The sequence below is a fragment of the Catharus ustulatus genome, chromosome 24 (genome assembly GCF_009819885.2).
Source record: "Catharus ustulatus isolate bCatUst1 chromosome 24, bCatUst1.pri.v2, whole genome shotgun sequence".
NCBI lineage: Eukaryota > Metazoa > Chordata > Aves > Passeriformes > Turdidae > Catharus > Catharus ustulatus.
Genome location: NC_046244.1, coordinates 8,178,807 through 8,195,312, shown reverse-complemented (window position 1 = coordinate 8,195,312; position 16,506 = coordinate 8,178,807). Strand labels below are relative to the sequence as shown.

General features: G+C 50.8%; 1 protein-coding gene across 1 annotated transcript in view; it reads left to right on the top strand.

The window, feature by feature from the left end:
- Positions 1-16,506, top strand: part of CASZ1 (castor zinc finger 1) — an 84,373-nt gene that overhangs the window by 37,189 nt on the left and 30,678 nt on the right. The window contains exons 2-4 of the mRNA XM_033079853.1: positions 3,723-4,289; positions 10,856-11,696; positions 14,450-14,518. Coding sequence (XP_032935744.1) covers positions 3,723-4,289; positions 10,856-11,696; positions 14,450-14,518 — 1,477 coding nt within the window. The remainder of the gene's footprint in view (positions 1-3,722; positions 4,290-10,855; positions 11,697-14,449; positions 14,519-16,506) is intronic.

Sequence of the window (16,506 nt, the reverse complement as noted above, 5' to 3'; positions counted from 1 at the left end):
TGTACCATTTGCCCCTTGGCTGGCCTGTTTCTGTCCAGGCTGCAGATCCTTTTGTTCTGCACACCGTGTGTCCCCCACAGCCCGGTTTGTCCTGCGTGGGAGGCAGGGCTGAGCCGTGCCCAGCTCTGCTCCGCTGCGGAGCTCATGGTGAGACAGAACTGTTCAGGGAGAGAGCCAGGGATGGATGTCAGGGGCTGGGGATGAAGCAGGGGCAGCAGCCTGGGCTGGCCAGGTGAGCTGTGCCCACCTCTGTGCTGCAGGGAGCTGTGCCTTTCCTTTGGAGATTGCCAGCAAGATGCCACAGCGATGGGTGCAGAGGGGGAAGAGCCTGTGTCTCCTGCAAGGGTGTGGAGAGGGGGCAAGGGGAGTAAACTCCCGGTGGCATTGTTTTCAGAGGAAGTGCTCAGTGTAAATAGAGCTTGTGGGAGAGTTTGTCCCGGGCAGAGATGAAAAGTCCGTGTGACAGGCTCAGGTTATAAATGGCTTCCTTAGATTGATGTGAAATCAAAACATTTCTATTTAGACGAAGAAAATGAAGGGGGATGTTTACTTAGCCTGGAATCTTTAAACAGTGATTTGGGGTGGGGAGCTGGGGCTGGGGGGAGGGTGCCTCTCCTGGCTTCGGGGATCCGGCAGTCCGACCTTGGGCAGACACAAAAATCACTCATCCAGCAGCTGAGCTTCTCTCCCTCTGCCCGAGAGAATGGAACACAGGTGCTCTGGTCTCCTCCAACACGAGGAAATGTTCAGCATTTCTCTGTAGGAAGGGTTTCCCTCTGCTCATGAACTTGACAGCCTAAAATAAGGGAACAGAAATGTTGATGGAGGTAATGTCCCTCTCATTCCATAGACAAGGAAGTAAGGGAATGGAAAGATAAAATAATGTGTCCAGACTTGGAGAGAGCTGATTGCAAGGTTGGCCGGAGAAGCTGGGAGTTCTGACTTCCACCTGTATTGGAATACGTGAAATGTAGATGTGCAAGAGCCCTTCAGAGCAAATCCCATCCCAGGCAGATCTCTGGGAGGGTTAGTTTTATAGATCAGGGAAGTGGCGTGTTTTCAGAACTGGCTTTATTTTTAGCTTAAACTTTAGGAAAAGATTCTCAAATGTTAAAGAGTTTTAAAAATCCCAAACAGAAGAAGGGAAAGGAAAGATGCCAGGGGGGCAGGGCAGGAGCTGAGGGGCAGAAGCTGGGGAGGCAGAGGGGCAAAGCCAGGCTGTGTGAGACGGAAGGAGGCAGAGCAGGAATGGAAGACAAGTTGCAGGCTCCCTGGAATTGCTGCATACGCGGCAAGTGCAGCCTCAGGAACGTCTGTTCCTCTTTTCCTTAGAATAAATATTTATATATTCATTTGCCAGCTGGTGCACACACTTGGCTGCTCACCTCCAGACCAGAATAATGGGATCTGCCTTCCTGGCAGAAAGGGGCAGGGCAGCGAGGAGTTGTGCTGCCGAATGTCTGCCTCCCAGTTGTCTCCAGCTGCGAGCAGTGCTGATCTCACCGCTTAAGTAGGGCTGGTTATCGTGAGAACATGGGCAGGGAATCACCAGGCGGTGTTTGGGAGAGAGGCTGGTGGTTCCATGCTGACCCAGTGCCCTGGCCCCGGGCAGGCACACGGAGGCTCTGTCCCGGCCACCTGCAGCCCACAGGCACCAACCCCAGGTGTGCTGGCCAGGCTCCACTTGGAGCTCACAGCAGCCTCCCGAGATTCCCCCTGTTGGGTGTAGGACTGGCCTTCACTTTGTGCCCTAAACAGTGGCAATGCAATTAGAAGAGAAGGTGCCAGCAAACAGAGACTTGCAGCTTTATGGGCATCTGCCTGTGCCCATCTGTATGTGCGAGGGCTGAAGGCTTGTGTTGGGGAATGTGTGGAAAAGGAATGTGTGGGGGAAGGCACAGGAATGTATTTTGGGGAGATGGGACTTCTTAACCTGTAGATGTAGGACTGTGTTTACGGAGTGTGCCAGCGCATACACACAGCTCTTTGAACAGCTGCAATTTCTGGATGGGGAGGGACGTGTTTGGGAGCATCGTGTGCTTTCCCTTCTGAAGGCATGATTGCACGTAGGTGTTAGTGCCAGGGGGTGCATTTGCAAAGTGGAGGAGTACATTTTGCCTCCCTTTGTGTGGGGGGCTGATATATTTGTCGGGGGGTTATTTTTCTTGCAGTCCTTGACAGGAAGCGTGTCTGAAGCTGTCAGGAGTTTACGCTAAGCAGCCACTCTCTGGCTGTTGGACAGCAGGTCTAAAGTTTCAGTCTGTTTGTATTGGGCTGTCATGTTATGGGATTAGGGGCTGTCACGGTGGCTTCTGGGCGCATTGTAGGGGGTCTGATTAATCTCGCTGTGCTTCTGTGGAGCAGCACCTCTGTGCTGGTGACAGGGAGGTGTGGGCTGAGCTGCCACAAGGGACTCCTGAGCAGTAAAGGAACCCATTCCCATCATCTGAGGTCTGGAGACGTGTTCTGTTCGCTGTATGTGTGACCAGCCTCTCTTTCAGCACAGCATAAAATCCAAGAGCCCGTTTTGGAGGGACCTCCAGTTCCAGCAATATCCCCACAGTAACTCTTGTGGCATGTGTTACCAGCAAGTGTTTTATTGAGTGCTCCTCCTGAGCCCTGGAATGCAGGGCAGGGTCTGCTCAGGCTGTGTGCCCATTGCAGCCTTCCGTCCTTTAACCCTGCTTGGTTTGGGCATCTCTCAGAGCTGTCAGAAGTAAAGAGAGAAATGAGACAATGCTGCTGCTTTAGAATAATTATTTTGCTTTTATTTGGGATTGAACCCTGTTAATTGTTGGTGCAATAATTATGCAAGTGACTCTGATAGAGACCATTTAGTTCAAGATTCTCCATGACCTTGAAGTTAAGACCTTACCTTCTTCCTCTCTCCCCCACCTTCTCTCACCCCTCCTTTACTAGCTGTCACATATGAATAAACTACATTAAAATAACAAACTCACACTAATTAGCTGATTGTGCTGGGAAGTATGAGAGCAGAATTTCCTGTGTGCAAGAGCAAGCAGGCAAAGGGGCCTGATCAGCCAGTACCAGCCCACAGCAATTTTTTCCATACTGCTGTGACACACCAGTCTAGTTCTGGGGCTCCAGCACACGCACTTTGCCAGGGCTCCTGTCCTCCATACTGGTTCATTTAGGTGCATACTGGTTCTCTTCTCTGAGGCTATGCACAAACTCTTTTAGGTGAATTCCTCTCTGTCCATAGGGTTAGGCTTGGGAAGCTGTTTGTCCTTGCTGGAGATGCTTGGGTGCAGTAGCTGGCTGGTGTGGTTTTGGCACCTACTGCATCTGGGATAGAGCTGAGGACCTAGAGCAGGTGGTGCTGCAGTCTGAAGGAGAGGGAAATCCAGGCATTTAAATTCGTATCCTGCCTCAGCCAGGAGCAAAGACTGGTACTGTGCTCACCTGCCTGAGATGTTTGAGGCCTTTCAAGCCCAGTTTTGTCCCAGCACAAATAAGTGCCTCTTTCTTGTGGCCAGTGGCATATTTTGGTCCTAGCAAGTTCAAAGGATGCTTCTCACCAAGCTCTTCTGGCTGGGTTTCCATTCTGAGCTTAGGAAGCACATAGTAGCTCCACCTTTCCAAGGATGAGAGTGGCCATGCCTGAAAGCCCATTGGGCTGGCACCGTCCTTTTGCTGTTTGGGTTCAGGTTGTCAGATCCCACTAATGCCCTTCCTTGCTTCCTTCTCCTCTCTCTTCCCAGCTGAAAGAACTATATGCACTGACGCAGCCTCAGGAAAACCCGCGATGGCTGCCAAGCGCAAAGGCGGCCTGAAGCTAAACGCCATCTGCGCCAAGCTGAGCCGCCAAGTCGTCTTCGACCACGGGGGAGCTGAGCAGGCACGTGCGGACAAGGGGCCACAGCAGGAGAGCAGCAACAAGGACCTGCCCCAACCTGGCACCAAAGAGCTGGGGACAGAGTTTCCAGATGGACTCAGCCGCGTGCAGAAGATCGAGGAGGACAAAAGGAGGGAGGTGATCGAGAAGTGGGTGAATGGGGAGTACAATGAGGAGCCCCTGCTGGGGCGAGCAGAGGGCAAGGAATGTAAGGGCACCGAGAGCGCAGAGGTGCCCCCCGAAGGGGTTTACATGGTGCAGCCCAAGGGCTGCAGCGACGAGGAAGACAACGGGGACGAGGCAGATGCTCTGAGGGGCTCACAGGATGGCAACTTCTTGGACGACAGGGATTCAGATGGGCCAGTGAAGGATGATGCCTACCGGTCCTCCAGTGGCGAACCAGGCTCCAAGCTGGGGGCAGGAACCACCTCAGGTAAGCCCTCTGTCCCCCTCCATTTCCTGACACAGGGCAGCTTCAGGGTTACATTTTCCGTGTCCATGCCAGGTCCTACAGCACCTGGCAGCCTAGTGCAGGGGTGAGAACCCTGATCCCCTTGCAGAGGCCTGTCATTTTGCTCTTGGGACCATGTGGAGTGTGCATATGGCTTAGCCTCTCCTTCCCAAGAAGGGTGGTGTGAGAGAGGACATGGCTGTATAGCTCTTTCCAGACCACAAATTCCTGTGTAGGGCAAATCTCACCCTCCAGACTCCTTCACACCACTCAGATGGTCACAGCTGTGGTGGGTGCTGGTTTCATGGTCTGGTGTTCCCACGAAAGCAAAGAGAAGCAGAGATTTGTGTTGTGACAAATCCCAGGTGGATTCTGCAGGATGTCCACGCACGGGCTGGCTGGGTCATCTAAGCACAGTCGTGGCCACACGTGGCACCTTGATGAGTCGTTCCCGACTGGGGAGCCCCAGGACGAGCTGGGACAGGGCCAGGAGCTCTGGCAGGGCCGGCTGTCCTGCGGCTCCCCAGGCCCGGTGCCGAGCCCCGACCTGCGGGACCTGGGGCAGAGCGAGCGTGGCCCGGGGACGGGCAGGGCCTCACCTGTGCCAGATGGGCAGGGCCTCACCTGTGTCAGACGGGAGCAGTCACCGGGATGAAGGTTCTGGAAGGTTCTGGAACACTTGGCCGCCAAGGTGTTCCTCCAGGGACTGGACCAGAGGGAGCCTGCAGGAGGCCGAACTGAGCCAGGGCAAGGGTGGGGGGTCCCCAGGGATCTCCTGCAAGGCCCCCAGCACTGAACGTTCCGATCCCTGCTTGCTGCTCGCGGCCCCTCCGTCATGTCTGGTGCCCAGGTGACACTCCTGTCCTGCCGTGGTGTTGCCTCCCCTCAGGAGGGGCCCATTCCTCGAGATTTGCCCACTCTGAGCTCGGGGTCGAGCTGCTGAAAATGCCGCTCGCAAACCTCAGTTTCCCCCACCATCTCCTGTGTTCTTCCCCTGGCTGTGTATTTCCTATTTTCCGATCGCCTCTGCTTCATTTTTGTGGTTCATTCAAAAGCTTAGCTCAACAAGAGGTCTTGGGGAAAGCCTCAGATAACTTTCTTGCTCCGTTTCTGATACACAGGTTTCCCCCAGATTTATTTGAGAGGGTGTATGAGTGCTAAGCCTTGATAAAAGCCTTGGGTGAATTGAATGCTCTCCATTAGGACAGAGCAGCTCCCTCCCCATTTGTCACTCATCTGGCTGGATCTGTAATTGAAAGATCTTCCCCTAATCTGCTCCACCTGCACGCACCCCTCCCCTGATCTCAGCACTTTGTGAATCCATCAAACTTTCCTCCTTTTGTGTGCGCGCGTGTTTTCCTCCTCCCGTTAATAATGCAGCTGAAACTCATCTCCGTCTGTCCGTTCCCCTTCTGGAGAGGCACATTCTCTAGTCTTCACGAGTTCAGTGGCAGCGCACATAATTATGCATATAAGATATAAACAGAGCTGTTTAATTATCCTTCGCCACATCAGTGACAGAGTAATTAACAAACATTGCAAGATCAATGAGGGAAAGTGTGACCTTCAGTTTCCTTTGATAGGAAAGCCCTTGTCGTTCCCAGACACAAGGTGATTGTGCCTGGACTCTGGTTTAGTTTGTTTTAATTCACACCACTCCACCCCACCCCACCATTTGCAGCTTTTATTTGCTATGAAAACTAAAAGAAGTGGAGCTTAAATGTAAAAAAAAAAAAAAAAAAAATGTTACCAAACTAGGGAAAATGAAAAGAAGCTGAGGTTTCTCACTGGGGGAAGGGATTTCAGTAAAATACCTTTGCAGGGCTGTATTGTCAAAGGATTATGCAAAAAAATGGGTAAGGGAAGGGACGGGGGGGCTGCAGCTTCATTTATGAGGCAGGTAATGGCACATGAGGGGTCCAGTTTGCTGTAGAACCACGTGGGATTTGACTTGCAAACAGACGTGCCACCACGTCTTGAGCGCCTGCTTCGAGAACCTTGTTATAAATGTCATTCACAACATTTCCCTGAAAGAAACATCCCTTGCTTTGGAAAGGACAAAGTTATTTTCCTTTACTTTTTCTGTCAGTGTTCAGGAAATGAATTTTCAGCTGTTCATCACCAAGTCTTCTCAATACCTGATGTTACTGGGTGTGAGATTTGGAACTTCCTCTGTCAAAGAGGAAGGAGCTGGGGGATCACAGGAGTCAGATGAAAGGAGAGGAATACAGCTCTGCCCTCCCAGTCACAGTGGCTTTGGGGGAGTCATCACAGAAACCTTGATTTGAAGATTCTGAGCACCAGTTGCTTCCTATGAGAGCAGAGAGCCGACAGTGCTGAGCAGTGTTTAAAACTGAGACCGTGCCTTGCATCAGTTGGCAACTTGTGTGAAAAGCAGGAGCCACACAGAAAAGCAAATCCTACATCTAACAGGCTTTCTTGGTCAGTGGGGAAGTGATCCTGATTATGTGGGGATGAGAAGGGTTCTGCCTGCCAGGGTCCTGGTGTGTGCACACATTGTCCACTTTCTGGGGATTTAGCTAGGGCCCGTGTCTTCCACAGGTACCCCTTGTGATCTGCTGCCAAATCCTGGCCACCTTTGTGTCCTTCCAGGCTGCCAGGAAGGCTTGTTGTGCATCAGGCACAAGTTCACAGAGGCTCGATCAGTGCTATTCAAGCCTTTGAAACAAGATGGAGTTTCTTTTCGAGCCTCCCCTTGGAAAAACAGGACTCGGGAGTCGGTGCTCAGTTTTGCCCTGTGCACCTGGGGAGCGCGTTCAGGAGTCACAGAGCTGGTGTCTGGCAGTGCCAGAGGCTGATCTGGACGTGCAGATATGTTTCTCCATTCATGCAGGCCCCTCTGCTGCCCGCTGACCAGCCCATGTTCAGTGTGCACATTTATATATAGCGTGAGGGTTGCAGTGCAGTCTGTGACACGGATCCCGTTCCACGACCGCGCTGACGCACACGCACCCCGGCAGATTTTCCTGCACATGTTCTTCACTTTGTGTGTTACACAGTGGGCTAGAGCAGGCAGTAGGAGCTTCCCCCTCTACAAGATTTCTTTTCTTAGCTTCTTGGCTAGGTCTCTTGGAATATTCGTTGGCCCTGTTTTCAACCAGGAGAGTTTTCTCTTCCTAATTTCCTGGGGAGACTCCACTTAGGAGAGCATACATTCCAATTGCCAGTTTCTTGCTCATCATCCTGTATCCCCCAAGTCTGTGTATTTTCCCTCCCAAGCAGAATAAAGGACAGAGCCCTGGCTGGGATGTCCCATCCCCCAGTATCCAGACCTTGCACTCCATTTGGGCTGTTTTGCTTTTCCTTCCATATATAGTGTGCTGCTGCAGGCTATTTTTAGCGCCTTTTTTGCTAGCTTCGGATCCTTTGTGATATGATAGCTGCTCTGAGACACACAGATCTCTGCTCTTTGGCAATGCCCACAAATGGAGAGCAGAGGCAAGGGGAGAGGGAGCCCTTTATTATCGCACAGGAAAGGAGAGGAAAATGCGGTGCAGGGAAGGGTGAGGAAAACACAGGGATAATGCTTCCTGTGGTTTCCAGGGCTCCTCACAGGGAGTGTTTCCCAGCTGTTGTCCTGCTTTGTTTTTGTCTGTTAGTGGATATGAGCAGGGTTTTCTGTCAGTTTGGTAATATATCAATTACCTCTTCACCTTTTTCTGAAAATGTATGTGAAGTGGGGCGGCTGAGTCTCATACGATCCTTCTGGTGAGCCAGCTCCCTTCTCTAAGGTGCTTCCACTGGAGGAACCTCTGCCCTTCATGTGAGGTGCCTGAGGAGTTAAATGCAGGTTGTCTCAACTTCAGGGGATGTGTTGGGCTTGCTGGGCTCATGCTGGATGAGTAGAGCTGCACTTCTGGCAGGGAGCAGTGGGAGCCAGCCAGAGAGTTGTCTCAAATGTGGGTGAGGAAAGACTGAGCAGCACCAGCAAAGCTGTTGATCAGGGTGGGTGTTGTGATCGTCTGGAACCCAATCTGAGCAAAGGAAAAGCAGAACTCAAGGTGGGTTTGGGGATTAAATCCATGGCAGTGAAAGCTGACCTCAGACTTCACAAAACTCAAAAGAATTTCTGAGCCGTCCCCTACCCCTTCCTATAGGCTTGAATTTTGCACCTAAATGTTCACACCAGTACCAGTTGAGCCACATGGCACCAAAGATGGGACACACTATCTTCCAGGGCAGTGGCTAAAGCTAGCAAAAATCACGTTTAATGGTTTAATTTCGTATCAGGTCCAAGAAGAAAGGAGAGGCAGCGCAGGGAAAGCAGATTTAACAGAAACAGGAAATTGTTAGTCCCAGTAGGGAATTCGTGGGTTCATTCTCTTTTGTTGGGTTATAGGGTTACACTGAAATGGAATTGGGGAAAAGAAAAAAAAAAAGAGGTGAAGAGGAGAACTACTTTAAAGCAGAATGAAATTTTTTTATACACTGTGTGTGAAAGATAAAGTTGTCCTTCAGGAAAGTCTTTTTACTGGAGCCAGTGAGGAATGGTTCTGCATTTAACATCCTGTAAGGTTAATACCAACCCATGAGGTTGTGCTATGCCCTGAGCCTGATACTGCAGGGGCATTGCCACCCACCCATTCTGTGACTAACAGGGTGTTTATTCTGTTCATGCAGAATGCTGGGTTTAAGTGCCCGGAACTGGGAGGTCATTTTTGGCTAAATCAGCCCCCAGCAGGTGTGGCTTTGTCTTTTGCCTTGCAGGCTCCAGGCGTGTTCTTCACATCGCCTTCCCCCAGAACCACTCACACAGGGAACCAGTGCAGCAGCACTTCTGCTGCAGTGAAACAGCTATTCCAGCAATCCTGGAGCAGGAATGTGACCTTCATGGTCTTGCCCATTTAGTGCCCGTCACAGGCAGTCTTTTCCTCCACAGAGTCCTGTGCAAACTGATTTGTGGGAGCTGATGGCTATTGAACTTGGGCTGTGCTCATTGACAGGCTCTCGTGTGCACAGAAATGCTCTCGTGTACGTGCCTGCCCGTGCAAGTGGCATCCCTGGCTGTCAGATTCCCACATCTTGGGGATCTTTGGGATCTACTGACCTGTTCTGTGGCAGCATCTTGGTGCCTTCTTTTTCCACTGTGTTCTGAGTGAGACCCCACGGCCAGACCTTCCCTTCTGCTGCCGGGGAAGGAGCGTGCTTCCCTATCAGGGCCGGAGCAAGTGTTGAGTAAAGATGACGAGGGAGGTTTGAAGGACTCCTGCACACAGTAAATCTTCACTCTGCAGGAGAAGGCGAGAGGGAGAGGAGGAGGAGCGCTGTGTCAGACTGGAGCCCAAATGAGGCCAAGCCAGCACATCAGAGCAGTCTTTATTTCCTCCTTTACACTGATATTGGGTGACCTCCAGATGTGTGTTCTTCCCATCCTGGTGGGCTGTGAAACTGCCTGAGGGAGTAGGGGAGGGGAGAAGGGAGGGAGACACCCGAGGAAGGACAGCTTTTGCTCATTCTTCCTCCCTGTAATCAGGCTCTGTTAGATAACCCCTTCCTGCCCCTTGCCCAACCCATGTCCAGAGCACTGGCTTTCTCCCCCTCCCTGGAGCCCTCATCAGGACAGCAGCTTTTCTCCTTAGCCTAAATACTGGAGGATTCCTTACCTGTTTTTCACCTGTGTGGACTTTACCCTTTCCTGGTGTTAGTGGAAGCTTCCTGGCTGCTTGAGAGGCTGGCTGTAGGTTTGCAAAGCATTCACTGGACTGGCCCTTTTCCACATGGCAAGTAGTAGCTGTCCAGTTGTAGGGACTGAGAAGGAAGAGAGCAAGCTGAGTGAACCCTTACAAAATTGACAGGGAAGGACTGCATCAGTGATGGGGAGCTGTCCTGTCTGTCTTGCCTTGCCTTCTCCACTCCTCCCCACACTCCTCATTGCCAAGTTTCTCATGCACACAGCCTTTGCTGTTCTTCCCCTGGGCTGATTCATCTCCACCTCTGCTGCTTTCCTGCTCTGTGCATTGTTGTATTCTGCTCCACCCCACGCATTGCCTTGCCCGTCTCCCATATCCATTTCACACCGTGCTGTCCTGCTGCTCTCAGTGCTGCCTGCTCTTCACCAACACACACAGCATTTTCACATGGGTTTTTCCCCCTTACACATGCTGCCATCTATCCTCTGTGCACCTCCTTCCATACACAAATATACACAAGGACAGATCTGTACAAACCTCGGCATATTGGCATTGGTCTCACTTCCAGTAAAATTACTTTTTCTTCATATTAGGCCAAGGCAAGAGTGCAGAGACATTTATGAAACTTTGTTTAATGTACTGAAAAGCCATCGGCTAGAACATTTAGGAAATTGATTTTCCTGGCATTGATGAACTCTTTTTATTTTACCCCAGTATTAATTACTTTTTTTTTTAAACAAATTAATTTAAGAGTCATAAAACCTAACAAGTGAGCCAAACGTCAGTAGATCATGTTCCCCTCTCCCCTTCCTCCCCCCCTCCCTCCTACTAGTGCTGGTACGGGAGGAGAAGAAAAATCAGTGCCTAGTGTGAGCATCTCCTCTGGTTTCACTGCAGGGGAAGCTTCATCACTGCGGGATTATGCCGCCACCACCATGAACGAGTTCCTGGGCATGTTCGGCTACGACGACCAGAACATGCGGGACGAGCTGGCCCGCAAGATCAGCTTCGACAAGCTGAACGCTGCTACCTCAGAGGCCGCGGCCAGCGCGGCCTCCCTGCCCGGCGAGGACGCCGTCAGCAAGCGCGCCCGCTTCTCCAAGTACGAGGAGTACATCCGCAAGCTGAAGGCGGGAGAGCAGCTCTCGTGGCCCATGCACTTGGCCAAGTCGGAGGATCTGGGCTCCAAGCTGGGCAAGGAGCCGTCCTCAGTGCTGGCCCAGCCCATGCGGGTGCCGGGCGCCGACGCCTCCATGCTGACGGAGACCAAAGCCACCATCCTGCCGCTGCCCTCTCCCAGCAGCTCCCAGATGCAGGGCCTCATGTCACGGGCCTCCAAATATGACTTCTTCATTCAAAAGCTGAAGACCGGTGAGAGCATCAGGCCACAAAACGGCAACACTTACAAGAAGGCCTCCAAGTATGACCTAGAGAACGTCAAGTACTTGCACCTTTTCAAGCCTGGGGAAGGAAGCCCAGACATGGGGGGAGCCATCGCCTTCAAGACAGGCAAGGTAGGCCGGCCTTCCAAGTATGATGTGAGGAACATTCAGAAGCTCACTCCAGTAAAAGCTCCAGTCCCCAGCCTGGCCCCAGCTTCCCTCGCCAGCACCCCCAGCAGCACTCCCGTGGCCGGGCCAGAGCAGTCCATCTCATTGCCATTCAACACTCCTGAGTACCTGAAATCAACCTTCTCCAAGACAGACTCCATCACAACTGGAACAGTCTCTACAGTAAAGTAAGTGCACTCCCATTTGTCTTATCTAAGTACTAGTGGGGGATCATACAAGTCTGTGTGTGGTTCAGTGGGCAATTCCAAGTTCTTGCACTGTTAAATACTGCATGGTTCATGGGATGGTTCTCTTTGCTCTCTGTCAAAGTGGCTGCTCCTCTTTGACACTTTACATCCCTATTGATCTGGTTTGCACGCAGGCTGTGACCTGCCATCAGCAGTCATAGCCATGAATCTGGAATCCAATAGTTCATATGTTAAAATGGAAGAGGAAGGACCATGGTGCTGTCAGCACCCTTAACGTCAAGGTTGGAACCACTTTTATTTTCTTGCAGGCATCTGGATGTGTCTGTAGGAGAACCTGATTCTTGTTTCCATTTAACTCAAAGGCATGACTCTGCTGACTTTACTGTTAGCAAAACGGGGCTTTTTGTTTGTCCCAGAACTCAGAAGACATTTTGGTGCCTAATTCCCATCAATTTCGATAGGATTTAGGCATATACCTACTTCTGTGGGACCAGGCCTGTATCTTCTCAATTTGCTTACACAAATAGAGGTGATTCAATTACCCCTCAGACTGGGCAAACTCATTAGCCCAATTACCACTAATAACCTCCTGCACATACGTTGCCAGCAGTCTCTGCAGTGATGCCATTGACTGAATGGAGGGATCTGAAGGCCTTGCCAAACCTTGGATTACTTTTTAATGTGACTTCCAGGGGTGGGGCCTGTAGAAGAGATACATGTATGTCAGCCTGCAGTGGAAAGGAAGGGAGAGAGTTCTCTGCTTTTTTGTCATGGTTTGTGTTTACTTTTTTCTCACTGTGAACCTGGGACTGTTGTGAGCTGTGAATCCCATGGGGTCATTTGTAGTAAGTCCAGGGCCTTCTGTCCTGCCCTCTGTGCCATCACACACACCTACTGCTTGGTCCTTTGGTGAGGAGAAAGGCTTGTTTTGTGTTTGATATGTGAACCTAGGAGACCTTGGGCTTGCTTGAATGCTTTTTGCAGTCCCAGCAGTCTGCATCACCCACTTTCCCTGTTTCCCCATGTGGAAGGCAGAGCCATGTAATGATTCCTGTCTTCCATGGGAAATGGTTGTTTATCAGCTGCCTGCAGGCAGATGGGGAGCTCCATGCTCAAGGTGTATGGGAAAGGACAGAGGGTTTTTAACATCTGCATCTGCTCAGGATGCCCAAGGTCTGCTCAGGGTCCTGCCCAGGATGAACCTGTACGTGCTACAGATGACAGGCAAAAACACAGTGTTGTGAATAGTCCTGTAGGCTCAGTGCCCTGTTGAGATGGTGACTTAGTCCAAGACTCTGTGCTTGAAGTGTCTTGAGAACACTCAGCTGTCTGGGGCTCAGTCACCATCCTAGAGCTGTGCCCGAAGGCACAAGCAAGATTAGCAAGCCTCCTACCTGCTGTGGTGTTGCACTGGGATCCCAGTTTGTTTTCCCTTCTCTTGCTCGTTCTCTGCCTCTTGCCAGGTGTGGGTTTGCCAGCACCATGGTCGTCCTTCCTCTGGCCACAGGACTTCCTCAGCTGGGGCATCATGATGGCCTGCAGCTGGAATGGAGGTGACCAGGGCCTTCAGCCTGGCACTTTCCCTGTCCTGATCACACATTGCAGAGCAGAATGGGCTCTGGTCCCTTCTCCTTCAGGCTACTCACTAGATACTGTGAGGAAAGACAGCACCCATTAATTGTGCTGGTGAAGGAAGCTCTGACTCTGGAATCTGGGCCATGGCTTCCCATTCCCAGTCCCCACTGGGTTGATTAACCTGGCATGAATTACCCTTTACTCTCACACATCTGCACATACACCCTTGCCATGGGTTTAAACTCTCTTAGACCCAGTGCCATTGACCTGCCCTGAACTCGTCTACCTTCAAGTGAACTCTGTGCGAAAGTGTCCTTGTTTAAACCAGGGTTTAAACCAGAGCTGCAGGGAGGAGGAGTGGAGGTTGGGCACAGGCAAAGCACACGAAGAAGATGGTGTGCAGCCTGTCTGGAGGTGCAGTGGGGTGGCCCTAATTCTTGGGTAGGCTGAATTCTGGCCCTGCATCTCATTTCCCCTCTTCCTGAACTCACCAAGGACGTTATTTTTGTCTGCTTCCTAATGATGTAAAATAATCCAGGCTTATGTGACAGTTGGGGTGGTTTTCTCATTGATTAAAATACATAATCTGTCTGTTGGAGTTTTGGGGTATCTTGTGAAATAAAGAGGCATTTAAAACCCCACCCAGGGGCTGGAGCCACTGTTCCAGTCCTGGTCATGGAGCACCAGGGCTGCTGGCCACAGGGAAATGGGCAATATCTCACAGCGTGGCTGGTAGAGCGACTCTTGTCCTGCAGCTGAGCCAGGGGCAAAGCTTCCATGCACACAAGGGCAGCACTGCCAGGTGCCTCAGAGAGTTGCTTGTTTGCATGTGGCCATCACTTTTTTTGTATAGGTATTTTTTCTGTAGAAACAGGTTTTTGTGGTTGATCTTCTCAGTTTCTCCATCAAACTGCTGTGAGTCCTGCGAAGAGGGAGCATGCAGGGAGGGTGGTAGGCAGCCTGTGTGTGTTTCCCTAGGAAAAGAAGGTAGATGATCTGAAGGGCGAAGGGGAGGGAATTTAAACATGCAGGTGTCTTTGCTGGTACCCTTCCCTGGGCCCTCTCTCCTGATGTGTCAGTGGTGCGTGAGAGAAACAAGGAGTTTATGCTGTGCCCTGTTCCTGCTAACCAGCTCTGCCCTGTGTGTCTCTCACTAGGAATGGATTACCCACTGACAAACCAGCCGTCAGCGAAGACGTAAATATTTACCAGAAGTATATTGCCAGGTAGGCAAAACTTTTGACTTTGCTGGGGAGAGGGCTGGCAGTAAGAAGGTGGAGTGGTGGTGGGAGTGACGAGGTCTTGTCTGGATCAAGTGTTAAACCCGACATTGGCACTTGCATTTCCTGTGGCATCTGTATTTGCTCTGTTGCCCTGCTCGGATAGCAGTAGCTGTGAGAGGTGCACAGTCATGCCAAGAGCGTGCTTAGCTCCCTGGAGCTGTTAGACTTTGTGACAAATAGTGGAAAACTGCTTCACTGAAGAAGCCCAGGATGTAAATGGGAGTTCTGCCTCTTGGCTGTTGTTCTTTCTATCCGCTGCCTTTTTCCCCTACCATGTCCAGCACGAGGCAAGCAGAGAACATCTCATCTCTGAGAATCTGGGCTGGAAAGATTCACAAGTAACTTTAATTTAGGGAGCTCTTGGCATCAGCATGGGATGTTTATCCTAGAAGATGTTTACAGCTCATTTATCTGAGAAACCCTCACAGAACCAGGTGCAGAGTAGGGCACCTTATCACAGCTGTGGGCATGCTTAGGTCAGGACAGTGATGCTGAGAAGAAGCCCAAGGCTGTTGTGGTGGGACAGAGTGAGTAATGCCACGAGAGCCAGAGGGACAGAGGAGATGATTGCACAACACCTGCCTGGTTTAGAGCTCATGGTGTAGAGGGTCCATCAGGCTTTATCCCCCCCAGCCAGTTGAATCCTCCATCAGTAATGTGAGAAAGCTCCCAACAAAACCCCCTTGTATCCAAACAGACACGAGGGAAGCAAGCAAACACTTCTCTCCAGGAAAACACTGGAGGGTTTGCTCCACTTATTGGGCACTTATTAGTGAAAGGGGAAGGGAGTGTGTGCTGTGCTGTGCCAGCTTACCAGAGCTCAGAGAGAGTCTCCTTGTGGGACACAGCCCACTGCTAGGAAAGTGGAGGGAACATTTTGGCAGGGAAAAAGAGTGAGAACAGCATTCTCCTAGCTCGAGAGTAGAACAAGAAGTGACTTAATTTCCTCCCTTTTGCCCAAAACCCAGATGTAGGAGAAGGGGGCAGAAAACCCCATGGGAAGAGAGGACAGTTGTGCCACCACAGGCAGCTCCTCAAGCAGCAGTGCCTCAAGTGCATGTGGGAATTCACTGCCTTGGGGGACAGTACAGTAGTCGAGTATATAGAATATAGGAAAGAAAGCAGGGGTTTAAACCACTCTTTGCATGGGGAAGAAGGAGCAGCATCCCTTTATTTCTGAGATTGCAGGAATTGCAGTGGGAGAGGAGGTGACACCTTTCTGTCCCCCATTCCCCTCGAGCAGGGGACTGTAAACACTTCAGCCACCTTCCCCTGCTCATGGAGCTCTGCAAGCCCCTTCCCCGTGGTTCAGGCAGGTAGCTGAGAGAGGACTGTGAGCTACCTCGGGGACACCACATCCTGCTTAAAAGGCTCCGCAAGTCACCCGTTGGCAGTGCAGCCACTTCCCTTCAATTTACACACATTTGAAAAAAAAACAGTTTAAAGCCTTAAAATCAAGGGGTGGGGGGAGAAGAGACACAACACTCTTATGTCTGTACTGCATAATTAGCTTAATGAGTTTGCCAAAGCCACTGCCAAAAGCTGCCCAGGGATAATCCATTCTCTCACACAACAAAACAAAACCTCTTACTTAGCTAGTTTGGGTTGGGTTGTTTTTCCCCCTCCTCCTCCCTGTATATTTATAATTAAAAAAAAAAAAAAAGACCACAGAAAAAATTATTATTATTATTATTAGTGCCTCAGCAGATGGTGCTTCTGGCAGCACTTGCTTAAATATTTATTTCTGTGTGGGTTTCCTCCCCCCTTGTAATTGGGGTGGGTTTTTTTTTTCTTCTTTCACATCATCGTTACAGAGTAATGAGTCTGTAAACACTCTCTAAGCATGCTGACTTCTTTATTTATTATTTTTATTATTATTTATTTATCAACTCTTGCCAGATCAAGACTTTCTGGCCAAAAAAAAAAGAGTG